The 26,868-nt window shown below is 45.9% G+C and overlaps 1 protein-coding gene across 5 annotated transcripts in view; it reads left to right on the forward strand.

The window, feature by feature from the left end:
* Positions 1 to 2,888: 2,888 nt before the first annotated feature.
* The window catches only part of SKIC3 (SKI3 subunit of superkiller complex), a 67,781-nt gene continuing 43,801 nt past the window's right edge, over positions 2,889 to 26,868 (forward strand). For 3 of the 5 annotated variants that reach the window (XR_008447737.1, XM_054054111.1, XM_054054112.1), the window contains exons 1-15: positions 2,889 to 2,907; positions 3,395 to 3,497; positions 4,950 to 5,047; positions 6,489 to 6,632; positions 7,990 to 8,081; positions 8,759 to 8,834; positions 11,106 to 11,246; positions 12,095 to 12,193; positions 12,280 to 12,388; positions 15,885 to 16,025; positions 18,569 to 18,670; positions 24,662 to 24,795; positions 25,381 to 25,467; positions 25,556 to 25,659; positions 25,771 to 25,897. Coding sequence is in view for 4 of the 5 variants with exons in the window: in XM_054054111.1 (XP_053910086.1) it covers positions 4,958 to 5,047; positions 6,489 to 6,632; positions 7,990 to 8,081; positions 8,759 to 8,834; positions 11,106 to 11,246; positions 12,095 to 12,193; positions 12,280 to 12,388; positions 15,885 to 16,025; positions 18,569 to 18,670; positions 24,662 to 24,795; positions 25,381 to 25,467; positions 25,556 to 25,659; positions 25,771 to 25,897 (1,446 nt within the window). In the remaining variant the exon portion in view is untranslated. Of the gene's footprint in view, positions 2,908 to 3,394; positions 3,498 to 4,949; positions 5,048 to 6,488; positions 6,633 to 7,989; positions 8,082 to 8,758; positions 8,835 to 11,105; positions 11,247 to 12,094; positions 12,194 to 12,279; positions 12,389 to 15,884; positions 16,026 to 18,568; positions 18,671 to 24,661; positions 24,796 to 25,380; positions 25,468 to 25,555; positions 25,660 to 25,770; positions 25,898 to 26,868 lie in introns of those variants that run through there. The other 2 variants (XM_054054109.1, XM_054054110.1) reach the window with 2 other exon arrangements.

Genomic DNA, 26,868 nt, shown 5'->3' on the forward strand with positions numbered 1-26,868 from the left:
TTTGGATTGGAGGGGACCTCAAAGTCCATCCAGTTCCACACCCTGACGTGAGCAGGGCTATCTCCCACTGGATCAGGGGCTCAAAGGCCCATCCAACCTGGCTTTGAACACCTCCAGGCATGGGGCAGCCACCCCTGCTCTGGGCAACCTGAGCCAGGGCCTCCCCACCCTCATTGGGAAGATTTTCTTCCTAATATCCAGTCTAAATCTTCCACTTTCCAATTTAAAGCTGTTCCCTCTCATCCTACCCCTGCACTCCTTTGGGCAAATCCCCTCCCCAGCTTTCCTGGAGCCCTTTTCAGTACTGGAAGCTGATCTAAGGTCTCCCTCGAGCCTTCTCCAGGCTGAACAACCCCAACTCTCTTGGCTTGTCCTCATAGCAGAGGTGCTGCAGACCTAGGATCATCTCCATGGCTTCCTCTGTCCTTGCTCTAATAGTTCCATGGCTGCCTTATGCTGGGAATTCCAGAACTGGACACAGATTAAAGGTGGGGTCTCAGGAGAGTGGAGCAGAGGAGCACAATCCCCTCCTTGCCCTGCTGGTCCCACTGCTTTGGATGTAGCCCAGGACATGGTTGGTTTCTGGACTGTGAGCACACATTGCCGGCTCCTGCCGAGCTTCTCATTCCTCAGCACCCGAAGTCCTTCTCAGGGCTGCTTTCAATCCATTCTTCACCCAGCCTGTGTTTTGCTTGGCATTGCCCCAACCCAGGTGCAAGACCTTGCCCTTGCCCTTGTAGAACCTCTTGAGGTTCACACAGCCCAACTTGAGTCTGTTCAGTCCCTGTAAGTGGCATTCCTTTCCTCTGGATGACGTCTGCTCTTCTGGTGTGACGACAGCACCACTCAGCCTGGTGTTGTTGGCAAACTTATCCTCCTAAACAAACTGTCCAGCACGCAGATGGATAAACACAGAAAGCAAAGGGGGAGCAATTGGTTGATGGGTCAAGCTCAAAGGGTCATTGTGAAAGGGGGTTACATCAGCATTCCAAGTAGGCACTCATGAGGTTCTGCAGGGATCCATTCTAAGGTTGGTGCTCTTCAATGTCTTAATAAATGATCTGAATGCAGGACTTGAAGGTGTAATAGCTAAGTTTACAACCCCAGGTCCCTCAGCCACCTCTCATAACCCTTGTTCCGCAGCCTCTTTCCCAGCTCCATTCCCTTCTCTCTAGGCACTCCAGGACCTCAATGTCCTTCTTTGAGTGAAGGGCTCAAAACTGAACCCAGGATTCAAGGTGCGAGTCTCCCGCCTCTGTTCACATCTCCCACCATATCTCCCCAGTCATCCCCTTATTTAGAATTCCTTTATCTATCCCCTATTCCTTCCATTGTTTTGTGTTCGTTTGGACTCTCTAGACTTCCCCTTCGAACTCTTTATGGCTTGTGCTTTTATTACCGTGTGTTATACAGAGACAGCATCGTTCTGCATCTTAATCTTAATTGCAAACCTAACTTAGGTCAGGAACAAAGTTTTGCATGTCTGTCTCTGGTCCTTATCGGGCAAAGTTGTGTCTACATTGCAAAGAGAACATTTATTTTCTTAACGCTTTCATGTAATACAGTTACTTGCATGAACTTAACTCTCCAGATGAAGATCCATGACAAGTGATGTCCCTCAGGGGTCCATACTGGGGCCAGTGTTGTTCAATATCTTCATCAATGATATTGACAGTGAGATTGAGTGCACCCTCAGCAAGTTTGCAGATGACACCAAACTGAGAGGGGCAGTTGCAACAGTGGAAGGACGGAATGTCATGCAGAGGATAGACAGGCTGGAGAAGTGAGCCTGTGTGAACCTCATGAGATTCAGCAAGGCCAAGGGCAAGGTCCTATACCTGGGTTGGGGCAGTCCTTGATATCATTACAAGATGGGAGATGATGCGGTTGAGAGTAGCTCGGCAGAGAAGGACTTGGGGGTGCTGGTGCATGAGAAGCTCAACATGAGCTGGCAATGTGTGCTCGCAGCCCAGAGGGGCAGCTGTATTCTGGGCTGCATCAAAAGAAGCGTGGCCAGCAGGGTGAGGGAGGGGATTCTGCCCCTCTATTCCTCTCTTGTGAGACCTCATCGGGAGTATTGTCTCCAGTTCTGGAATCCTCAACATAAGAAGGATATGGAACTGTTGAAATGGGTCCAGAGGAGGGCTACAAAGATAATTGGAGCGCTGGAGCACCTTCCATTTGAGGACAGGCTGAGAGAGTCAGGTTTGTTCAGCCTGGAGAAGAGAAGGCTCTGAGGAGACCTTATAGTGACCTTCCTGTACCTGAAGGGGCCAACAAGAAAGCTGAGGAGGCACTTTTTACAAAGGCTTGTAGTGATAGGATGGGGGGGCCATGGGTATAAACTAGAGAGGGGCAGATTTAGACTAGACATAAGGAAGAATTTCTTCACTAGGAGAGTGGTGAATCACTGACACAGATTGCCCAGGGAAGTTGTGGCTTCCCCATTCCTAGAGGTGTTCAAGACCAGGTTGGACGGGGCCTTGGGCAGCTTGGTCTAGTGGGATGTTCCTGCCCATGGCAGGAGAGGTTGGAACTGGATGATCTTTAAGATCCCTTCCAACCCAAAATATTCTATGATTCTATGATTCTAATTTAGCATAGATAAATATTCTACTCTTTCTAATAGTCACCAATTTTGCATCCGAGGGGCGGGAGCTGAACTCAATGGTCCCTGTGCCTCCCTTCCCACTCAGTTCGTTCTAGCCATCAGTGACACTGGACTACATTTTCCAGCATGCCTCGCGCAGCCCTGCGGAGACGGAGAAAGAACTACAACTCCCATGATGCTCCAGTTAAAAAGGCGACGGCGGGGAAGCGCGCGCGCGCGCGCAGCGCGGGCGGGGGAGGCGGCGGCGGCGGCGGCGGCGGCGGCGGCGGCGGCGGCGGCGGGAGGTGAAGCGGGGGGTGAGCGGAGGGGGAGCGATGGGTGCGGTTGCCGCGGTTGCCGCTTTCCCCGCCTTGGTTGCCCCTGGCTCTTCTCGGGCTGCCCCTCGCCCATCTCTGCTTGCCCCTCCCTGTTCTCCTGTTGCCCCTGTTCCCACCCCCTTTGCCCCCCTCTGGTTGCCTCTGATGCTGATCTAGTTGCCCCTCGCCCTGCCCTGGTAGCCCCTCCCTGCACTCCTGTGCCCCTTGCCCTTTCTGGTTGCCCCTCACTCTTGTCTCGTTGCCCCTTTCTGCGCCCTGGTTGCCCCTCTTTCTGCCGCGGTTGCCTCTCTGCCCCCTCTGGTTGTCCCTCCCCTGGCCCTGCCTGCCACTTGGCCCACCCCAGTTGCCCCTCACTGCACTCCGTTTTCCCCTTACCCCACACCAGTTGCCCCTTGCCCAACCCTGGTTGCCCCTTGCTGGCTCCGTGATGCCTTGTTTGTGGTGATGTTGTCTTTGATCACTGCAGGTGAAGGTGGAGCTTGGGAATACCAGTGCTAGGGCGAGTTGGTGATGGTGGAGTGTCTGCGCCCTCTGGAGAAGCAAATCTGGCCCAGGACCTCTTGGGCAATGTAAGTTTGGGACATTCCTTTATAGTTATGTACTCTGGAGGTGTTTAAGGTCAGGTTGGATGGGGCTTTGAGCAACCTGATCCCGTGGGAGGTATCCCTTCCCATGGCAGGGAGTGGAACTGGGTGGGTTTTGAGTTCCCTTCAAACCCAAACCGTTCCATGACTCAATATTTCTTTAACCTCTGAAATCTGCCCTCTTCCTTCCATTACAAATCCCTCTCTAGGATGATCAGCATCTCTGTATCTGTTGTACTTCATCTGAGATAAGGGTTTTGTGCTCTGCAGCTTGTCTCTCTTTTAGTGTTGTTTCTGTGCTTCATTTCACCTAGGCAGTTTTATGGGTTTTTCATAGATCATTTGAGGCAAAATAGAATCACAGAGTGTTTTTGGTTGGAAGGGCCCTCAAAGCCTATCCAGTTCCACCCCTTCCGTGGGTAGGGACACCTCTCAATGGATGAGGGGCTCCAAGCTCCATCGAGCCTGGCCTTGGAACACCTCCAGGAATGGGGCAGCCATGACTGCTCTGGACAGCCTGGGCCAGGGCCTCACCAAATGTTTACCACGTACCCGAGAACAGTGTGCGGTTATGAGACTTGAAAGCATCAGCTTCTTTTTGGTGTGTCTTCAGATGCTTCTTGTTTTGGCTCTACAGCTAGCTTTGGAGGTCAGGTGTGTTGTTTGTGTGAGGGAGAGGAGTGTTGTGGACCACCCCTGCGTGTAAGTGTCCACCTCGCCATTGCCCTGCTGTAGATGGCACACAAGAAAATCACATTCTTTGAAACCCCTTGGACGCTTGTCCAGTGCCGTATCACTCTGAAGCCAAATTTGCTGCTTGGTGACTCCTGTTTTAAAAAGAACTGTGAACAAGGTGTCATTCTTAGAGCCCAGCTGTGGTGGCTGTCACATGGCACCTCTCTTCCTGTTTCAGTTTATTTCAAACCTTAACCAAAACTTTGTGTTGGGACAGCAGCTTTGAATCATTTAAGTGCTTGGAATGTGGGCTTAATCCTGTGTCAGAGCTAAGTCTAATTTTAACCATATTGGAATCACAGAATCATTGAGGTTGGAAAAGCCCTCCAAGCTTATCCAGTTCATACATTGGCCCATGCCCACTGTGTCGACCAAGCCAAGTCCTAAAGTGCCATGTCTACACATTTTTTTAACACCTCCAGGGTGGGGACTCCACCCCTGCCCTGGGCAGCCTCTGCCAGGGCTTCACCACTCTGTGTCAGAAAAGATATTTTTCCCAATATCCAATCAAACCTCCCCGCCTCGAGGCCATTTCCTCTGTTCCCCTTGTTGCAGCAGCTTTTATTGCCATATGCACTTTGGCACATTGCATTTTGTTTCCATGGGTAAAATGCTGTCTACGTGGTCCCAGTGGGATATGAACTAAGTTTTGATTTCAGTATATCTTTTTATGAGAACTGATTCCGTGTCCTTTTCCCTTAGCAGCCACAATGTCGAATAAGGAGGTGAAGGCAGCACTGAAGAGTGCCAGGGACGCAATACGGAATAAAGAATATAAAGAAGCCTTAAAACACTGCAAGGTAATTAATTTTTTGTTTGGATGGTAATACTTTTTGGACCTTTTCGTTGCTGTTCCTGTACCCTGACTGCTGTGCAGAAAGGCAGAGTGCGTAGTTCCTTGTTGATGTAACAGTTGAGATTGATTTTCAGATTTACCTTATCATTCATAGAATCCCTAGGTCCGAAAAGACCTTTGAGATCATTGACTCCAACCATACCCGTCCACTACTGAACCAGATCCCTGAGCACCTCATCTGCCCATCTGTTAAACCTCTCCAGGGATGAGGACTCCACCACCTCCCTAGGGAGCCTCTGACAGTGCCTGAGAACCCTTTCTTTGAGGAAGTTTTTCCTGATGTTCAATCTGAACCTGTTCTGGTACAACCATTTCCTATTGTCATATCATGTGTTACTTTGGAGAAGAAACCAGCACCCACCTCCTATTAAGCAGTTGTAGATAGCGACAAGGTCTCCCCTCAGCCTCCTTTTCTCCAGTCCAAACAGCCCCGGCTCCCTCAGCTGTCTCTCATAACCCTTATTCTCCAGCCCCTTCACCAGCTCCTTTCCCCTTCTCTGGATGCACTCAATGTCCTTGTAGTGAGGGGCCCAAAAACGGACCCAGGATTTAAGGTGCAGCCTCACCAGTGCTGAGTCCGGGGGCACAATCACTTCCCTTCTGCTGGCCATGCTGTTTCTGGTACAAGCCAAGATGCCGTTGGCCGCATGTTAGTTGCCCACAGATAAAGCTTTATTCCTCTTCCCTTTTGGATTTGCTTTTATCCTGCTAAGGGACCTGAGGTTGTTTAGCCTGGACAAGAGGAGGCTGAGGGGAGACCTTATCGCTGTCTCTAGCTGCCTGAAAGTAGGTTGTAATGATGCAGGTGTTGATCTCTTCTAAGTGATAGGAGGAGAAGAAATGGCTTCAAGCTGCACCAGAGCAGGTTCAGGTTGGACATCAAGAAATGATTCCTCACTGAAAGGGTCCTCAGGCCGTGGCAGAGGCTGCCCAGGGAGGTGGTAGGGTGGTGGAGTCCCCATCTCTGGAGGGGTTTAATAGACGGGTTGATGAGGTGCTCAGGGATCTGGTTTAGTAGCGGGCAGATACGGTTGGGCTTGATGATCTCAAAGGTCTTTTCCAACCAAAAGATTCTGTGATTCTATGATATGTGGTGATGAGAATATTAAGTCTAGAATGGTAGTGTTAAGATCCATTGCTAATCCAGACCTTAACAGGAGAGCTTTAATTGCTGAGGTACCAACGTGTTTACTGGCAGATTTCAGATACGAAGCCTTCTGTGGCCTAAAACCATGAAGTTATTAATCTTAGCCTTTTCCTAAAAATAAGTTAACTTCTGGTACTTATATGCAGAATAATTCACTAAGCTCTAGTGATACAATTCAATATATGGGTCTGTAAGATGCACGTCTTTCATCCATTTCACTTAAAATGTGTGTTTCCAGGCAGTTTTGAAGCAAGAAAAAAATAACTACAATGCGTGGGTGTTCATCGGTCTGGCAGCTGCTGAGTTGGAGCAGCCGGACCAGGCCAAAGGAGCATACAAGAAAGCAATCGACCTTGAACCAAACCAGTTACTGGCATGGCAGGTACGTGAGTGTCCAAATCCACTTTTCTTTCTCTGAAAAGTGTTTCTATGGAGTTAAATATGGGACAAAGAAGGGTTGAGATTTGCTTGAGGGCCCTTGGTTCTGCTGAAGCTTCAGAGCAGCTGGGGTTTGTGTGTCCAAAGTGAAGTCATGGGTGATTGTGTGTATGTAGCGAGGCGAACTCTTGTTTCACTATGTTTTAGTTCACTGTGTTTTTAGTGTTTCTTGTGTAGACAGGACAGCAGTGAAACGTGCAAGGAAGAACGTGAATTGAAACAGGCATGGTGAATCATAGAATCATAGAATTGCTTGGTTGGAAAAGACCTTTGACATCAAGTCCACCTGTACCTGTCCACTACTAAATCAGATTCTTATCTACCTGGCTTTTAAAAACCCTCCGGGGCCACTGCTGGCTCATGTTCAGCCGCTGTTAACCAACACCCTCAGGTCCTTCTCTTCCAGGGAGCTTTCCAGCCGCTCTGCCCCAGGCCTGGAGCTGCACGGGGTTGTTGTGTCTCAAGTGTAGGACCCGGCATTTCGCCATGTTGAACTCCATCCCGCTGGTCTCAGCCCATCGATCCATGCTTAAGTATTTCTATCCTTGTAGCTCAGGAAAAAAATTGACAGTGTTTTTCTGATAGGAGAGAAGGTGTTTTATCTAGGAAGATATTATTCCAGCTCCCAGCATCAGGTGGATTGTGACTATATTTTGTTGTAGTTACTTAGAAAGGTTGGTGTACATCTACAATAGCTGTGTGCTGGGTGGTGTGTGCATGGCACCTTGGGGCAATGCGCAATTACAACACAGCTGTGTTGCTTGAAAGCCTGTTAAGCGCCAGGCTGCATCTTAGGTCTGTCTCTCAGATACCAAAAAGTGGCATTTTTCTGAGGTTTGTGAGGTTCTCAGCATTTTCAATAGAAATAGCTCTTAGAAGTGTAACATTGACGCCTGATTTCGAGGTTATATGAACATTTCCTCACTTGTTTTGCAGTCAGATTCTGGCTTTCTGTTGCTCTGCAGGACAGTGGGATGCTTGGATATAGATATTTTATTCTGTGACTTGATGTGCTTTGCCTGTTGTCAGTTACACAGACCAGATTATGCCATATATACAGCTTTCATATAGTTTTTGGTGTTAGTTAAGGAGTGAGGGAAGCTTTTAATTTAAAATAAGTAGATTCGGAAGGCTGTGTGGAAGTATCACCATAGATTCTGCTCAGAGATGACTCCATCATCACTTGACCCCAGAGAAGACAACGTTGTTCCATTGCCTTCTTGTAGGCAGATCTTGCAATACTCTCATAACTCACTGCTGTTGACACAAAATCTTACTTATTTTTTATCCTTTTCTTTAAGGGGTTAGCAAATTTGTATGAGAAATCCAACCAAGGAGATGTCAAAGCAGACTTGATGGATGTTTACCAAAAGCTCTTGGAGCTCTATGAAAGGTAAAGAATATGGAATATTGTAATTAGTCAAAGTTTTCTGGTTCAATGAATGCCATTGCTGGCACACAGGACAGTCCGCAAGTTTGGGATTTTTTTAAGCCTTGTCACATGCACTTGTTACTGAGGTTTCTGTGCCTGTATAACATTTCTTGATGCTAAAAGTGCAAAAACTCCTGAGATATTTGTGCTTGAGGTTATTAGTTTGGAGAAATCTAATGCCGTTCTGTGTCTTCTGTCTAAACTTAGTGTCTTGAAGCAATTAGTTCATTGCCTGCATTAATCATTATACTGATTTTTCTCTGCTTTAAGATCACAGAATACGTGTCTTCCAGTTCCTGTAGGTATAGTTCTGGACAATTCTGACTCTCAGCTGTCACTGTGGCCAGCTGGAATGTTTGATTTGTTCACTTTAATCTGAAAAGTGTTCAAAAAGAAAAGTACTCTAAAAGTAAATTTTATCCAGTAAAGTAGTTTAGTCTTCTAAAAAATCCTTTGAAGTGATTTTTTTTTTTTTTAACCCAGTTACAACAGCAGTGAGTACAATTTTTAGGCCAATCTGAGGTATTTATTCTAAATATTTGCTTGTTAACTGAACCTACTAGAAATTATTTCTCAGATTTTGAAAAAGCAATATAGTATTTTATGGAAAACTTTGTGTGGGATTTTCTTCTTTCTAGTGGTGACAAGCAGAAGTGGTGTGATGTGTGTAACAAGCTTGTGGAGCTGTATCAGCAAGAAAAGAAATATTTAGAGGTAGGTTGAGTACTTTACTTTCTTCTAACAAGTAGCTTCTATTTGATCAGAACTAACTACTTTTCATCAAAGACTCTTCAATTTTTTGGGCCACTGACCACTCAAGGTCTCCTTGTGGACCGCTACCAGGAAGGAGTGATATTAGCTGCATTCCTTTCCACTGCGTAACAGGCTTGGATGCAGTTCATTAAACTGACAGAACTTGACAAAGGATGTTAGTGTGCAGGCTGAAAGGATGCGACATCGTGCTTCTGTTTTATTTCTGGAAGTCAAGGGTGATCCCAAATGCTCATTTCCATGCTGTGTGAGAGTCAAGGGTCCTTTGACTCACTTGGCTGGTCCTCGGTGTTTGTTCAGCTCTTCTGTGGGGATCCCTTCCCAGACTGTCCTGGTACTTCATGCCAGAGAGCGAGGTGGAATCTGTACACAACCTGAACTCAGTCCTCTGTGGCTTATGTTCTGCATTCCAGGCATAATGATAAGGACACACAGAGCTGCTCCAGAGCAACCCTGGCTTCAGCCCACCTCACGTTCCCAAAGTCCCTGTCGTCATGGTCCTTGCGAACTTTACTGGCTCTTGTCGGCTGACTGTGAAGTGGAGCGGTTGATGCCTGAGTGGTTCAGCAGTGATATGGCCTAGTTTTATAGTAATGTTACAGGACACATATTTTGGCAATTACGCTGTTCACTCATCCCTTACCCTTTAAAAAGGTTGCTTTCCTACTGGGAACTGTGTAGTGTTACTTTGTGTCATCTTCTCCCCTTTCCTTCAAGAATGAAAAATGAAAAATTGTGCGTATATCACTTAGCATCAGGTTGAAGATCATTAATTAGAATCACAGAATCACAGAAAGCTTTGGAGAGGAAGGAACCTCAAAGCCCATACCGTTCCACCCTCTGCCATGGGCAGGGACACCTCCCACTGGATCAGGGGCTCAAAGCTCCATCCAACCCGGCCTTGAACACCTCCAGGCACGGGGCAGCCACTAGTGCTCTGGGCAGCCTGGACCAGGGCCTCACCACCCTCACAGGAGAACATTTTTCCGTAAGATCTCATCTCAATCTCTCCTCTTTCAGCTTAAAACCATTCTCCTCATCCTATCCCTGCACTCTCTGATCAAGAGCCCCGCTCCAGCTTTCCTGGAGCCCCTTTCAGGACTGGAAACTGCTGTGAGGTGTCCCCAAAGCCTTCTCTTCTTCAGGCTGAACAATACCAACTCTCTCAGCCTGTCCTCACGGCAGAGGCGCTTCAGCCCTCGTGTCATCTCCGTGGTCTTCTCTGGACCCGTCCCAACAGCTCCATCTCTTTCTGATGTTGGAGATTCCAGAACTGGACACAGGAGTCCAGGTGGAGTCTCACCAGAGAGGAGCAGAGGGGCAAAATCCCCTCCCTCGCCTTACTGGTCCCGCGGCTTTGGATACAGCCCAGAACATGGTTGTTTTCTGGGCTGTGAGTGCAAATTGCTGGCTCACGCTGAGTTTCTCATACTCCTGCACCTCAAGTCCTTCTCCTCAGGGCTGCTCTCAATTACATTGTCCCCCAGCCTGGACCTTGTAGCCTGGACCCAGATGTAGGACCTTGCCCTTGGCCTTGTTGAACCTCATGAGGTTCACACAGCCCTACTTATCCAGTCTTTCCTGGTCCTTCTCGATGACATCCCATCCTTCTAATGTCACAACTGCCTCACTTAGCTTAGTGTCATCTCCAAACTTGCTGTGGGTGCACTTGATCTTGCTGTCGATATCATCAATGGAAACACTAAATTGACTCCAAAACCTCTTCCTATATTAGTGCCTGAAAACAAACTCAGTGTTAGTAGTTTAGCCTACGAAGGCAGACTTGCACTCTCTGCAGCAGGAAACCACAAGCCAGGCTTCAAGGTTGTATTTTCTTTTGATTTTTCCACCCTGGAATTGCAACACGTATTGCTGTTCTTTGGTTTCTGATTGTAGCATTGTAGATCCAACTGGATGTCCATTCTCCTTCCGTGTGTTGGAGGACTGTTCAGGTCTATTTGTATTGGTGATTTCCTCCAGAAACCACAGTCAGAATATAGACTCTAGATGTTGTCTCCCTTCCTTACTGTGCCTGGAAAGGCAGAGAGGTCTCACGTGGTGCCTTGGGACTTGTTATTGCTTTAATCAGAAAGCAGGTAAATTTGGGTCATTACTTCAAACGTTACTCTCTTTTCTACCCTAGTGTGACTGTAATTGAAAGCTCATATCGGACCTCCATCTCTTTAATCGTGTTTGTTTTTTCCCTCTTGGCAGGCGGCTGAAACATGGCAGAAACTCATTCAAAAGAAAAAAGAGGATGCTGTGGAAAAGTCAGAGCTTCACCAGCTGTGGAAGAAGATGATCCATTTGCTCAAGGACAACACACAGGACCAGGATAACAAGACTGAGCAGTTGGTAATGTTTCTCAACTTCTACTCATCTAGATACATTATTTGTGCACAGTGCAGCCAGGCTTCAAATAGAGCCTTGAAAGACAAAGCAAATCCTGTGGATCCACATGTGCCAGCAATGTGCTCTTGCAGCCCAGAAACCAGCCATGTCCTGGCCTGCATCCAGAGCAGTGGGACCAGCAGGGTAGGGGAGAGGATTCTGCCCCTCTGATTCACTCTGATGAGACCCCACCTGGAGCCCTGCATCCAGTTCTGGAATCCTCAGCACAGGAAGGACATGGAATTGTTGGAATGGTTCCAGAGGAGGCTCCAAGGGCTGGAATGCCTCTGCTATGAGGCCAGGCTGAGAGAGTTGGGGTTGTTCAGCGTGGAAAAGAGAAGCCCATGGGGAGACCTTAGAGCAACTTCCAGTACAGAAAGGGGCTCCAGGTCTGTGACCTCATTGCTTCTGAGAGGAGGATGCAGAGAAGGAGTTGCTGAGCTCTTCTCTTTGGGCTCCAGCAACAGCATGTGTGGGAGCAGTTTGAACCTGCTTCAGGGGAAGTTCAGACTGGGCATGAGGGAGCATTTCTTTACTGAGAGGGTGGCCAAACCTGAAGGAGGCTGCCTGGGGGAAAGTTTAATGATCCACGCCTGTCCGGGTTTAGGAGACATTTGGACAATGCCCTTGATAACACCCTTGAACTTCTGATTCTTAATACTGTGCTTGAACTTCTGATCAGTCCTTAAGTGATCACGCAGATGGACAGGATGGTCCTTTTATGTCTCTTCTGGCTGAAGTAGTCTGTTCTTTGAAGATGATGTTTTCCTGGACTCATTGTTTGTTGCACTCCTAATTATTCCTTATTTCAGCTTTTGGTTGCATTTGAGCACGCGCTAGGCTCTGCTGACACCATTCCCAGTGAAGACCACCAAAATCTTTACAAGGACTTCATTCAGTGCTTGTCAAAGGCAAGTTAATCTGTCTTCAGAGAGTAGATGTAGTATTCCACGTCTGATGAATCAGACAAATAACTGTTTATTCTTTTCCTTTCAAGTTTCCTTATGAAACGGCCAGGCTGGAAAAGGCCTGTAATGATATGATGGCTTTGTATCCAACTGTGACTTATCCTTTAGAAGTGCTTTCCTTGCACTTTGTTCAGTCAGGTGAGTAGGATTGATTTACACACTTTTGGGGCTTAATTTATTTCTTCCATAGTTTTGTGACAATTTTTTTACAAGTTTTTGCCCTTCGTGACCCAATACAGATGCACTGCTTACTTTTATGTTCTATTTCTGCCTGTCTGCAAATGAAAGCTGTTGGAAAGGGGATTGAGTGCACCCTTAGTAAGTTGGCAAACAACACTAAACTGAGAGGAAGTGTTGATCTGCTGGAGGGCAGGGAGGCTCTGCAGAGGGACCTGGACAGGCTGGATCCATAGGCTGAGACCAACAGGATGAGGTTTAACAAGTCCAAGTGCTGGGTTCTCCACTTGGGTCACAAAACCCCCGCGCAGTCCCAGGCTTGGGGAGAAGTGGCTGGAAAGCTGCCTGGAGGAGAAGGACCTGGGGGTGTTGTTTGACAGTGGCTGAACATGAGCCAGCAGGGGCCCAGGTGGCCAAAAAGGCCAATGGCATCTTGGCTTCGATCAGAAACCATGTGGCCAGCAGGACCAGGGAAAGGATTATGGTGAGGCCCACACCTCAAATCCTGGAATCAGTTTTGGGCCCCTCACTCCAAGAAGGACATTGAAGGGCTTGGAGCGCATCCAGAGAAAGAAATAGAGCTGGTGAAGGGGCTGGTGAGAAAGTCTTACAAGGAGCAGCTGAGGGACCTGTGATTGTATAGCCTGGAGAAGAGGAGGCTGAAGGGAGACCTTGTTGCTGTCTACAGCTGCCTGAAAGGAGGTTGTAGAGGGGTGGATGTTGCTCTCCTGGATGACAGATGATAAAACAAGAGGAAGTGGCCTCAAACTGCATCAGGGGAAGTTTAGATTGGGCATTAGGAAAAATTTCTTTGCAGAAAGGGTTGTCAGGCCCTGGCAGAGGCTGCCCAGGGTGGTAGTGGGGTGTCCCCGTCCCTGGAGGGGTTTAAAAGATGGGGAGATGAAAGGCTTAGGGATCTGGTTTAGTGATGAACATGTATGGTTGGACTTGATGATCTCAAAGGTCTTTTCCAACCTAATCATTCTTTGATTCTATAATCCTGTAATTTGCTGTTTCCTAGCTGAGTGTTGACTATAAATTGGCAAAATAGTTCAAGTCCAACTGTTGTAATCTACCAGTTCTCAAAGAAAGAATGCCTTACAAAACTCAGAATCAGCCTTTCTAGTGGATTTGCTCCCTTGGGTTAGGAAAAGGAATGGAAAAAAACTAAATTTCAATGAAACTTTGTTCACCGGTATGCCTGGTGATTGGGGAATAAACAGAGAAGAAGGATCTCTGAGGAGCAAACAAATACCACATTTTGTTAAGTAGTGCAGGGATCTCATAGTAAACAATCTCTGTTTTCAGTAGCTCTCTAAATACATTGCAGCAGTGTTGGCACTTCCTCAGCATTTTCAAAGGTAACAACTGAGTTTTGGTCACTTATTTTATTGTTTAAGGCATCAGAAGTTGATTTTATTTCTTCTTAAAACTAGGAAAGGAAATAGGGAAAAAAAATCCCTCTGGTTTATATAAAGAGAACTAACTTTTGCCTTAAGTAGAAGAATGCCTTTTCCGCTTCTGAAGGTAGTATTTATGGAATCCAGACGTCATCCACAGGGACCCGGACAGGCAGGAGAGAAGTGGGTCTGTGGGAACCTCATGAGGTTCAACAAGGCCAAGGGCAAGGTCCTGCACCTGGGTCAGGGCAGTCCATGGTTGCAACACAGGCTGGGGGCTAATGTGATTGAGAGCAGCCCTGAGGAGAAGGACTAGGAGTGCTGGGAGATGAGAAGCTCAACATGAGCTGGCACCATGGGCTCAGGGCCCAAAACCCACCTGTGTTTTGTATCCAAAACACCATAGGCTGTATCCAAAGCAGGGAGACCAGCAAGGCGAGGGAGGGGATTCTGTCCCTCTGTTCCACTCTGCTTAGACCGCACTTGGACCCCTGCATCCAATTCTGGAATCCTCAACATAAGAAGGACATAGAACTGTTGGAACGGGTCCAGAGGAGACCACGGAGATGATGTGAGGGCTGGAGCATCTCTGCTATGAGTTCAGGCTGAGAGAGTTAGGGTTGCTCAGAAGAGGCCTTAGAGCAGCTTCCTGTACTGAAAGGGGCTCCAGGAGAGCTGGGTAGAGACTCTTTATCAGGGAATGCAGTGATATGATGAGGGGGAATAGCTTTAAATTGAAAAGGTGAAGATTTATGTTAGACCTTAGGAAAAAAATTCTTCCTGAAGACGGTGGTGAGGCCCTGGCCCAGGTTGCCCAGAGCAGTGGTGGCTGCCCCATCCCTGGAGATGTTCAAGGCCAGGCTAGGTGGGCTTTGAGGTCCCTTAAAACCCAAAGCATCTGTGATTCCATGGTGATTCTGTGAAAAACGTAGCAATATAAAACCAGATAATTTTTCACTTGTATTTGAATAGGTGAAGAGGAATGAGGACCAGACTCTCATTTCCACATGAGTATTGTTTACAGTTCAGAGAAACATGCAGAAACTGATTTCTGAAGGAAAAGAGGCATCTGGTTGGCGCAGTTCTTGTCTAGTTATGCTATAACGACTTCTTTTCATCCCACAGCTGTCCTGGGGTGGGGAGGGTGATATTTAGGATTCAGTAAGGCTGTTTGTTTGTATCTGAGTCATTCCAGCTGTGACATAGCCCTTCAGACCCCAAGTCTATGGGCTGCTGGCTCACATGTGTTATTAATTACCTTTACCAAACGCAAATCAAACACACCCTTTATGTCAAATGAGTCCATATTTTTTTAAAGAAAACAGTAGCTCAGAGATTGTTGCTTCAAGTCAGAACAGTTGCTTTAAGCAAAGACTGCCAAGTCATAGAATCATGGAATGGTTTGGATTGGAAGGGACCTCAAAACCATCCAGTTCCACCCCCTGCCATGGGCAGGGACACCTCCTATTGGATCAGGGGGCTCCAAGCCCCATCCAGCCTGGCCTTGGAATACCTCCAGAGATCGGGCGGCCACAACTGCTCAGGGCAACCTAGGCCAGGACCTCCTCACTCTACGGTCATCACAGCTAAACACAAATGTGAGAAGTTAGTGGAATCAGTTAAAATTAATCCAGGATGTTAATTTATGTGGTTTCACAGCAAGGCTGTTTCAGCAAGCTCATTGCAGCGAATTTGTAGTTACATGAGGCTTACGCTGGAAGGAAATTACTTTGATTGAGGCAGATTTTGACATGAGCATTCAGCTGGGCTTGCTTGAAAAGCATATGAAATAATTAGTTTTTATTAATAGAGGAAATATAACTGTAGTAATTTAACAAGAGTGGTTTCAGTCTGATGTTTGCTTTGTTTGGTGGTACTAGGTGTTTAGGCCACAGCTTGTTTTTGGGTTTAGATTTGATAGTGGAGGGTGATCAGTATGTAATACCTCTTCATTGATTTAAGATAGAAGGACAAGGGTCATATCTGTGTAGATAATCTATGCTGTTGCATTTTTTTAAACCTAAAACTCCATAAAATACTTATTTTTCTGAAACTAGGTACTTTGTCAGAAGAGGCCCTGCGCTGTTTTTCTCGTCTTTCAGAGATGGATGCAAGCAGTGCTCCGGGAATCATCGGATTTGGTATCAAATGCCTCCAAGAAAAGAAATACAAGGAGGCTGTGAAAAGTCTTACCGAAGGTGAGTGTATCATGTGAAATGTAACTGCTTCATAACTGGAACACCAGCTAGTTTTTGATGGATATTTTGGGAATCTTATACTTGCGTAGTGCTTTGGCACTATTTGGAATATTGACTTTCTCTGTCTGGGAATTGGGTTTTAAATGTAGCTTGAAGTATAGCATCTCTGATGTCTGTCGTTGCTGTATACAGTCAGCTCTGTAGTCAGTGTCATCGGCTTTAGACTTCTTCTGAATTGCAGTGTTCTTGGGAAAAGACACAGATGAAGCAGTAAAAGCAATTAATGAAGGAATGTGGAATTTGTAAAGTAAAATCTAATGTGGCTTCTCCAGTCTTGTTGCTGCATTTCTATACCTGAACAAAAATGCCTTCCCTTTAAAGCTAGGCCATTTCAAGACCTCTTTAATGCTTATATTGGATAAACACATAGCAGCCTGCTGTAGTGGCAGGTGTCCCTGCCCATGGCAGGAAGGTGGGAACTGGATGAGCTTTAAGGTCCTGTCCAACTCAAACCGTTCTGTGACTCTGTGAGTGGGTATTTTGGAGAACTCGCATTATCAGAGGCAGCTGAGGGACCCGTGTTATTTAGCCTGGAGGAAAGGAGTCTGAGGGGAGATCCCATCACTGCCTACAGGTCCCTGAAAAGAGGTTGTGGTGAGGTGGGTGCTAGTCTCTTCTCCCAAGTGACAGGCAATAGGATGAGAAGAAATGTCCTCAAACTGCACTGAGGGAGGTTCATACTAGACACGTGGAAGAATTTTTTTGCAGAAGGGGTTCTCAGGCACTGGCAAAGGCTGGCGAGGGAGATGGTGAAGTCCCTGTCCCTGGAGGGATTTAAAGACAGGCAAATGAGGTCCTCAGGGATAGTTTAGCAGTGGACAGGGAAGGTTGGACTCAATGATCTCAGAGGTCTTTTCCAACCAAATGATTCTATGAGTCTGTGATTATAAAGATAAATATCAGAGGGTTTATTTTTACAGTATACAGAATTGCAGAAAAGTTGGCTTACAGACCTCTAATTATCTTGCTTGTATCAAAATGGCAAAGCTTGATGAAAATGAATCCTAAATATAGTGAGAAATGAGGACGGTCCACCCTTACTGTGCTGGTCTTAGATGATGCAAAACAGCTAATTGAGAAAGCTGGGTAAAAAAGCATTTGTGATCTAAGCAACCAGGAGCCAAGCAGGCTGCATGCTTTCACCCAAGTTTAGAAAAAGCTGTTTCTAAAATTTGATTTTGGAATATTTTACAATATTCTTCTTTAATTTACCCACAGTGAAATAATGCCTCGCCTAAAATCTGAAATAAAATTTTCAGGTACTTAAGAGGAAAAAGTCTTCCATGGAAGGCAGATTCTGGCATAAATGGCCATTGGGTGTTGTGACAAAACAAAACACTTTCGTTTTGACAACAGATGTATCACCCAAATAAATGTATATGTTTTTACTTTTATGTAGAAACATGGACTCCTGTAATGGTTTTGGTTGGAAGGAACCTCAAAGCCATCCAGTTCCACCCCCAGCCATGGGCAGGGACACCTCCCACTGGATCAGGGACTCCAAGCCATATCCAGCCTGACCTTGAACACCTGCAGGGACGGAGCAGCCACCAGTGCTCTGGGCAGCCTGGACCAGAGTCTCCCCACCCTCATCATGAAGAATTTCTTCTTCATGTCCAGTCTACATCTTCCCCCTTCCAATTCAAAGCCGTTCCCCCTTGTCATGTTGCTCCAGGCCCTTGGAAAAAGCCCTTCACCAGCTTTCCAGGAGTCCCTTTCAGGACTGGAAGCTGCTCTAAGGTCTCTCTAAAGCCTTCTCTTCTCCAGGCTGAACAACGCCGGCTCTTTAAGCCTGTCCTTGTACGAGAGGTTCTCCAGCCCTCACGTCATCTCTGTGGCGTCCTGATGTGTAATGCTTGGAGAGTGCAGAGGGTGAGGCTGTTGATATTAGCAGAAATGCTTGAAGCTTGGAAATAATGTCTTTCCTAGGGAGACAAGGGTTTTCTTTTCAGTCACTGGATCTTCAAGTCTGTATTTAATTATAAATATATATGTATCAGAAGACTCAAATTCAGTTTTATTACTGAATCTATAATTAAGGTAAGTTTATCGGGAACTTTCCGTGAAACACCCTCACCATCAGTTTTTTTTGTGCTCAAAGCCCTGCAGGGCTTTCTGGATTCCTAGAAAAAGTGTCCACGTGCTGCTGGGTGTTGATGTCAGATCATAGTGAAGGACTGTTTTCTTTTGAAGCAAATGTGTACCTGAAGCCAGTGTTGTGTATTCCCTCATTTTCCCATTTTTCTTTTTCTGTATGTATAACGGTATTAACAAAAGCAAGCCTGTGCTTCTAACTCTTTTTCTTACCTGTCCAAAACTGCTTAGGGTAAGACTCTAAGAAATAATAAACTGCAGGTCTTGTTATCCAACTGACGACATCTTTTTAATGACATTAAGTGGCAATACTGCATCTGCAAGCTACGGTCTCTTTGCAGCCCTAAGCAACCTTTTTCAGTGCCTTTCTTAAACTCTTCTCTTGTTAGCTTTGCAGAAGACTGGCCAGTGCCCAGCAGCGTGGTATTATTTGGCAGAGTCGCAGATGAAGATTCACAAACACAGAGATGCTGTGCTGTCCTGTGATCAAGGTAAGTGCCTGCTGATTGAAAGAGCGACTACTGGGGCATGCTGCTTTCTGTAGTTGAGCTTTTCCATGGAATTGTAGAACATAGAATGGTTTGGGTTGGAAAGGACCTCAAAGCCCATCCAGTCACACCATCTGCCATGAGCAGGGACACCTCCCACTGGATCAGGAGCTCCAAGCCCCATTCAGCCTGGCCTTGAACAGCTTCAGGGACGGAGCAGCAACCACTTCTCTAGGCAATCTTTCATAGTAGGCCTGAGTTACAGCAGTCGTCATCCTTTGCTCTTTGCGGCCTCACTGCTTGCACTAGTGTCCCCTGCTTCTTTTGGTTTGTGACAGCTGAAAAGCACTCGCTGCTGTTTGATCTTACTGAAAAAGAGAAAATGCTTGCCTGATCAGAACAGAAAGCTGTCTAATGGCTGATATTCAGAAAGTTTGTGTGTTCTGACGTGCTGCTTCTGCTGGTGGTTGACCAACTGTGCCAAAGAGCAGATAATTTCCTGGAACCACAAGGGTAGACATCAAAATTTTTAGGTTGCTAAACTTCGTATTTAGCCTTTAAAGGTAAGATTTTAATCAAGTTAATGTAAAATATAGAAATGTTGCGTACCACAACTCCATCTTAAGAAACCTCACTGAGTGTGAATCTTATCCATGCTAGTGGAAATGGGGAAAGTTGTTATGATCTCGCAATGCGTATCTAGTCACAGTAGAGGCATTGTCTGATGGTTGCAAATGGAGGGGCAGCCAAAGTGGACATTGACAAATGCAATGAGAAACTTCTCAGGAAAGACTTGATGAGGTAAAAATGGTACAGACCTGGCTAAACAGTCATGGGAAATTATTAAAAGCAAGTGGAATTATGGAGTTCAGTCCACTTGGAGGCCAATTACAAGTGGGGTCCCAGGGCTCAGTGCTGGGCCCAGTTCTGTTCAACATCTTTATCCATGATCTGGATGAGGGGTACAAGTGCTCCTTTACTAAGTTCACAGATGACATTAAACTGGCTGGGAATCTGAATCTGCTTGAGGCTAGTTAGCCTTTGCAGAGGGAGCTGGACAGGCTGCATCCATGGGCTGAGACCCACGGGACCAACCAGGCCAAGTGCCAGGTTCTGCACTTGGGACACAACAACCCTGTGCATTTCCAGGCTTGGGGAAGAGTGGCTGGAAAGTTGCAGGGAAGAGCCTGAGGATGTTGGTCAACAGCAGCTGAACATGAGGCAGGAGTGGCCCGGGTGGCCAAGAAGGGCAATGTCACCCCAGCTTCGATCAGAAATGATGTGGTCAGCCCAAGCAGAGAAGGGATTGTGCCCCTGGACTCAGCATTGGTGAGGCTGCACCTTGAATCCTGGGTTCAGTTTTCATAGTATCACAGTATAGTAAGGGTTGGAAGGGACCTTGAAGATCATCTAGTTCCAACCCTCCTGCTACGGGCCGGGACATCCCACTAAATCAGGCTGCTCAAGGCCTCATCCAACCTGGCCTTGAACACTTCCAGGAATGGGGGAGCCACAACCTCCCTTGGCAACCTGTTCCAGTGTCTCACCACTCTCATGGTGAAGAAATTCTTCCTAATGTCCAGGCTAAATCTGCCCTTCTCCAGTTCATACCCGTTCCCCCTGGTCCTATCCCCACAAGCCTTTATGAATAGTCCCTCTCCAGCTTTCCTGCAGGCTCCCTTCAGGTACTGGAAGGTTGCTATAAGATCTCCTCTGAGCCTTCTCTTCTCCAGGCTGAACAGGCCCACTCTCTCAGCCTGTCCTCATAGGGAAGGTGCTCCAGCCCTCTGATCATCTTTGTAGCCCTCCTCTGGACCTGTTTCAACAGTTTCATATCCTTCTTACGTTAAGGATTCCAGAACTGGACACAGTATTCCAGATGCGATCTCACAAGGGAGGAATAGAGAGGCAGAATCACTTCCTTTGACCTTTTGTGCTCGTCACTCCAATGAGGACATTGCAGGGCTGGAGCGCGTCTGGAGAAGGGAACAGAGCTGGTGAAGGGGCTGGAGAACAAGGGTTATGAGAGACAGCTGAGGGACCTTGGGCTGTTTAGCCTGGAGAAAAGGAGGCTGAGGTGAGACCTCGTTGCTCTCTGCAGCTCCCTGAAGGAGGTTGCGAGGTGGGTGCTGGTCTTTTCTCTCAAGTGACAGGCGATAGGACAAAAGGAAATGGCCTGGAGTTGCACCAGGAGAGGTTTAGATTGGATATCGGGTAGAATTTTTTCACTGAAAGGGTTCTTTGGCACTGGCAGAGGCTGCCCTAGGAGGTGGAGGAGTCTGCGTCTCTGGAGGGATTTAAGAGCCAAGTAGAAGAGGTGGCTAGGGATGGTTTATTAGTGGATGAGTGCGATTGGACTTGATGATCTCAAAGGTCTTTTCCAACCAAACAATTCTATGAAGTACTTGTGAGGGAAATTCCGAAGCCCTATAAATTTGAGTGAAGGATATGTGAAAATGGAACAAAGTAGGTGAAAAGAAGTTCATTGTGGAAAGAGTAAAAACTAGGTTATTCTGTTCTTGTCTGTGTTCAATGAGGAAGAGCTCAGGGTGACTTTCTACACCATGACCCTTCTTTTCAGCAGATTCATCGAACAATTTGCCTGGGATTATAGCGTTAATAGAAGTTCTTTTGAAGCAAAACAGGAAATGAGCATTAAGGAACTATGAGATGTGGACCTAGGAATTGGCTGAGGAACATGAAGAGAAAATTGTTGAAGTACTGAGAGGTTTATGTAACTGCTCGCTTCAACTGTCTTAGCACCCAAATGTCTGAATGTAGTCAGCGTGACCCTCATTTTTTAAAAGGCTTCTAGGAATAATCAGGTAAACCACGACCAAGTCCAGTAAGTTTGATGGTTACATTAGTTAAAACTAATGAAAGAATAGGGAATTTACATAGAAAAATAATTCTGGGGTTAGACAGCATGGCTTTTGTAAAGTAAAATTGTCTTTTTACAACTCCTTGAAGGACTTTACAAAGGCGTGTATAGGGGAAATGTGATATAATATGCTCTGATTTCTGGGTGATCACTGATAAGATCCCTTACAAGACTTAAAAAAATAAACAGCTGTGGGTCAAGGAGTAAAGTTGTAGTGTTGGGAGGTTTTTGTCATGTTTAAATAGTTAAGGGCTAGAGCACATTATAGTAATAATGTCTGGTTTGGGGCTGGAGAGAGGTGTCCCTGACATTTTCATCAGTACTTGTCATGTTCATCCTCTTCTTTAGTCCTTTATAAACATGGATTAATAAGATTGTAAGGTTTGTTGCTATTCAAAGCAGCCTGAAAAACTCTGAAACTAATAACTAAGTGATAACATAATGAGTAAAAATCCAAAATCACAGTTGTGGGAAAGAAATATTCTCATAAAGCTATCATACAGCCTTGTTGAAGTAGAAGGCAGAAAGATCTTCATTTTGTTACTTTCCTCTTCTATGCTCTACAGGCGAATCAGATATTTGTCAGATATGACACTGAGCTGAGTGGGCCATTTGTCACAGCAGAAGGAGGGCATGTCATCCAGAGGGACCTAGAGAAGTGGAGCTGTGTGAACTTCATGAGGTTCAACAAGGCCAAGTGCAAGGTCCTACACCTGGGTCGGGGTAGTTTGTGGTTTCAGTACAGGCTGGGGGATGATGTGGTTGAGAGCAGCCCTGAGGAGAAGGACTTGGGGTGCTTAGGGAGGAGAAGCTTGACGAGAGCTGCTGTGTCCAGGGCTGCATCCAGAACGGTGGAACTAGCAGGATGAGTAAAGGAATTCTGCTGCTCTGCTCCACTCTCCTGAGGCCCTACCTGAAGTCCTATGTCCAGTTATGGAATTCCCAACACAAGAATGATATGAAACTGTTGGAACAGGTCCAGAGGAGGCCATGGAGATGATGTGAGGGCTGGAGCACCTCTGCTCTGAAGCCAGGCTGAGAGAGTTGGGGTTTTTCAGCTGGGAGAAGAGAACGCTGTGGGGGGACCTTAGAGCAGCTTCCAGTCCTGAAAGGGGTTCCAGGAAATATGGGGAGGGGCTTTTTACAAGGGCACGCAGTGATAGGATGAGGGGAGTGGCTTTACGTTGGAAGAGGAAAGATTTAGGCATTAGGAAGAAGTTCTTGATGAGGGTGGGGAGGCCCTGGCCCAGGCTGCCTAGAGAAGTGGTATCTACCCCATCCCTGGAGGTGTTCAAGGCCAGGTTGGATGGGGCTTTGAGCCCTTGATCCAGTTGGAGGTGTCCCTGCCCATGGTAGAGGGTTGGAACTGGATGGCCTTTGAGGTTCCTTCCAACTCAAATAATTCCATGATTCTGTGAATAGGAATTACAGTGAAGGGAATGGTTAGTGAAATAGAGCACCAACATCATTTGCTTTAAAAACTTTACCAACGTGGTAAAATCCAGGGGCATTTCAGGCACACATCTACCTCAAACAGAAAATAATATTAGAAGTTAATAGACCAGTAATAAGTATAATCAAATGTAGGGAAAATGCATCATGTGAAAACAAGTGAATGGCATTTCGAGTCTTTTTCCAGCCTGGAGAAGTGATGATTTTGAGATCTAAGAAGTTGTAGGAGATAAATTTGTAATAAAAGTTGTGGGAGATAAATAAAGATCAAGTGTTTTGTTTTCCCGTGCAAAGTCTTCTTAGTATCAAATGAAACTAAAAGCTGGGAGGCTCAGAACACAGCACGCTTGTTTCTCTGTGAGAGGTGTGAGTTGAGTTATTGTGCCTCACTCCGAGATGCTGTTGATGCAGAAAGCATCTGTGAGTCCAAGGCATGTGTATGCAGGAGAAAATTCTGGGGAAGCAATGCTTTGTGCTCAGGCAGATACTGGCTCTATGGACTCAGATACATCATTGTATGGGAAAAAAATACAGTTATTGAGTTATTCAGGAAGTTCTTGCCTTTGGAGAACACTGAAACTCAGCAGACGTGCCATTGTTCTCTGAGGTGAGACAATGCTGAGTGCTGGAGAAGTAATCAATATTGTGTGGGAAGGTGCAGTTACCTTTGCATTAAATCTTTGCTCTCAGTAATGTGTTTTCCTTTAAACACTAAAGTGTAAAACTTTTTATTGAAAGGTTATTGTTTCTTCAGAACATAGACCTGGTAAAATGTAGCATTCCATTTGTAAGGCCAGCAGCTGGAAAGCAATCAGTCTCTCCACAAGCTGAGAGGGTGCTTCTAAAATTAATTTAACTTCTACACTTGAAAAGTAGAAATTTCACAAAATGTTTTCTTCAACATGGGGGAGAGCACTCAAAAATTGTTCTGAGCCAGCAGTGCCCTGGCAGCCAAGCGGGCAATCATGTCCTGGGTCCATTCAGCGTGGCATGCCCAGCCAGGTGAGAGAGCGGATTGTCCTGCTCTGCTCTGCACTGGGGCGGCCCCACCTTGAGCACTGGGGGCAGTTCTGGGGCCACAGGATAAAAAGGATCCAAAGCTGCTTCAGCATCCAGAGGAGAGCACAGACCCGGCGAAGGGTTTAGAGGGGAGGTGTGTGAGGAGTGGCTGAAGTCTCTGGGTCTGTTCAGCCTGGGGGCGACTGAGGGGAGACCTCATCATCACGCTCTACTACTTTCTCACATGGAGAGGAGGAGGAGGCACTAAGCTCTTCTTTCTAGACCAGAGGAAATGGCAGGAAGATGCCAGAGGAGGGTTAGGCTGGACATTAGGAGAACGTTCTTCCAGATGGTTGTGGAGCACTGGAACAGCTTCCAGGGAAGCAGTCACCAAGTCTAACAATATTCTGGAAGCATTTGGACATCACCCTCAGCCTCACAAGTGTGAATTTTGGGGTGTCCTGTGCAGGGACAGGAGTTGGACTCGATGGTCCTTATGGGTCCCTTCCAACTCAGGACATTCTATGACTGATTCTATTAAGTGGTGCTCTATTAGACTGAAAAACTGTGATTAACAAGATTTTTTAAAAACTGAGAACAGCAGTGCTCTTCGTGGTTCCTTTTTCTCTTTTCACTTTATGAAACTTTTCTCTTGTGAACAGCTCTTGAGGCTCTTGGAACTCCTACGGGTCCTAGTCTTCGGTGGAAGAACCATATCCTTCAGTTGAAAGCGGAGGCCTTGATTAAAATAGGTGATGCGGATGGTGCAGAAGAAGCCATTAAAGCACTCGAACAGGTATTTTCATTGGCTGAAATGTACATTTTTTTATGTTAAAAAGTGCTCTCACCTTTCTGTATTAGAAACTCAAGCTGTGATTGTCTCCTCTTACCTCCTTTTTAGACTCTGTGTGGTTTAGACAGCTCCTAACACTGTGGTGTAATCCAAACACCTCTTTGTTCATGTTTCTGATTTTATAAGCTGTCTCTTTTGACCTTGCCTGGTCTTGCTCAGTGCTGCAGAGTTCTTGGTAGTTCTATGGCTGTTATTTGCCTTCATTTGAATTGTTGTTATAATCCTGCTCTCCATGTTCTCTGTTCATTAGTCATAAACAAAAGCGTATTAATTGAAGGTCGGATGGTTAAGGTTCAAGCAGAAGTTGCCTCCTCTCTTTTTTGCCTCAATTTCATGGATGCTGCTTCTTAGGCTTCTGTAGCTTTGTCCTTGCTCTCTACACTCTTTTACCTGTTCTCTATCAGAGTTAGGCTTTTCAAGAGTCTTCTAACTAAATGTTTCCTTGTCTTTATCTTCATGCAATCTGCTTGCTTGGATTTCTTAATCTCCAGAAAATAACTTGGTCTTGTGTTTTACTTGATTTTCTAGATTGCGGATGCCAGCAGCAATCCAGCGGTTTTGGCTATCAGAGGTCAGGCTTATCTAAACAAGGGTTTAGTCGATCAAGCTTCAGAGGTTAGTGCTGTGTTGTCATTCCTGTTACTCAAGTAGGTTTCTTGGTTTCATGGAGGAAATAATAACTAAGACCGACATCCTTTTGCAGATTTCACAAGAGCTTTTGTTGTCCTACCCTGATCTAGCTGAGTCCCACGCTATGGAGGGTTTCATCCATTATTCCCAAAAGAACTATGAACAGGCAGAAAGAAGGTAGATTTATTGTTTCTCCTCCTCTGGCAGGAAATGTGGGGGGAAAATAAAATGTAATGATTTGCAGCTTTTGAGAATTTGTCTGATTCAACCTCTGTTCCTTTTATTTAGTTTCCTAAAGGCCATTGAAAGAAATGACGAAACTGCCGAGTATCATCAGTACCTGGGTCTCACCTACTGGTTCATGAGTGATGAGACGAAGAAAGACAAAGGGAAAGCACTCACTCAGTTCTTGAAGGTAAAAGCTGCTTTAACTGTTCATGTAGAATTAGTTTTTTCTTATATCAGAAACCAAATACAGAAAGTGCACTGACTTGAATGATAGACTTGAATATTCCACTTGTTACCACGTAGAAGCTTCCAGAGCCTGTAAGCCAAGTTCAGCTGTGCAAAGAGGCTTTGCAGGGATCCGTGCAGTTACCTGAAAGCTCTCCAGTTTTGTTTTCCTCTTTTTACCTAGTTCTTGAGGCCTTTGATTTAGCCAAATGTGTTGGAGATTCTCTCGATCTTCTCTTGAGGGCTGTAACGTTGAGGCCTCTTAGATGACCAGTGTAGATCTTTGAAGATGTTTTGAACCAGGGAGGGCAAAATGCAAACTGTAAAAAAAGTGAAGAAGGAGTAAAGATGAGAATAGTGTTAGAGTTCCAATGTCTGCCCAAGGAAGTGATGTTGCAAACCTCTACAATGTATGGACTTTTTCCAGTCTTTGGGATTTTGTTGGTTGTGGTGATTTCTCTGAACATAGAACGTGAACCCAAAAGATTCAGCCTGAGATCTTTATTGGGAACATGTAAATACACAAAATGAGACTCTAGACATTGTAAACTTGCCATGTAAATTTATCATCAGTGTTGAAAACTCAAATCATTGCCTGAAGTTTGCACTTCAGGAATGGTAGAGTGAACTGGAGAATATGATTGAAGTGAAAAATACTTTTGAAGTGAAGAAACCGCTTTGTGTGAGCTTTATTGTTGTCAAAGCTGTTTCCTCCTGCTTGGGGGCTGCAGGTTTCTTAAGTTAAACAAATCTGCCGAGTGAATCTAAAAAGGAACTTAAACTTCAGAAAAGACTGGTGTAAAGTGGTAGAAGTATGATCATAATGTTAGAAACAATAGAATGATAGGGTGTAGTAAGGAATTATTTTTTTCCTAGCACAGTTAGCGTATTAGTACATCGTGTACATAATGCTTTGTATCGTGAGGTTTGTAG

This window comes from Cuculus canorus, chromosome Z (assembly GCF_017976375.1).
Source record: "Cuculus canorus isolate bCucCan1 chromosome Z, bCucCan1.pri, whole genome shotgun sequence".
Taxonomy (NCBI): Eukaryota; Metazoa; Chordata; class Aves; order Cuculiformes; family Cuculidae; genus Cuculus; species Cuculus canorus.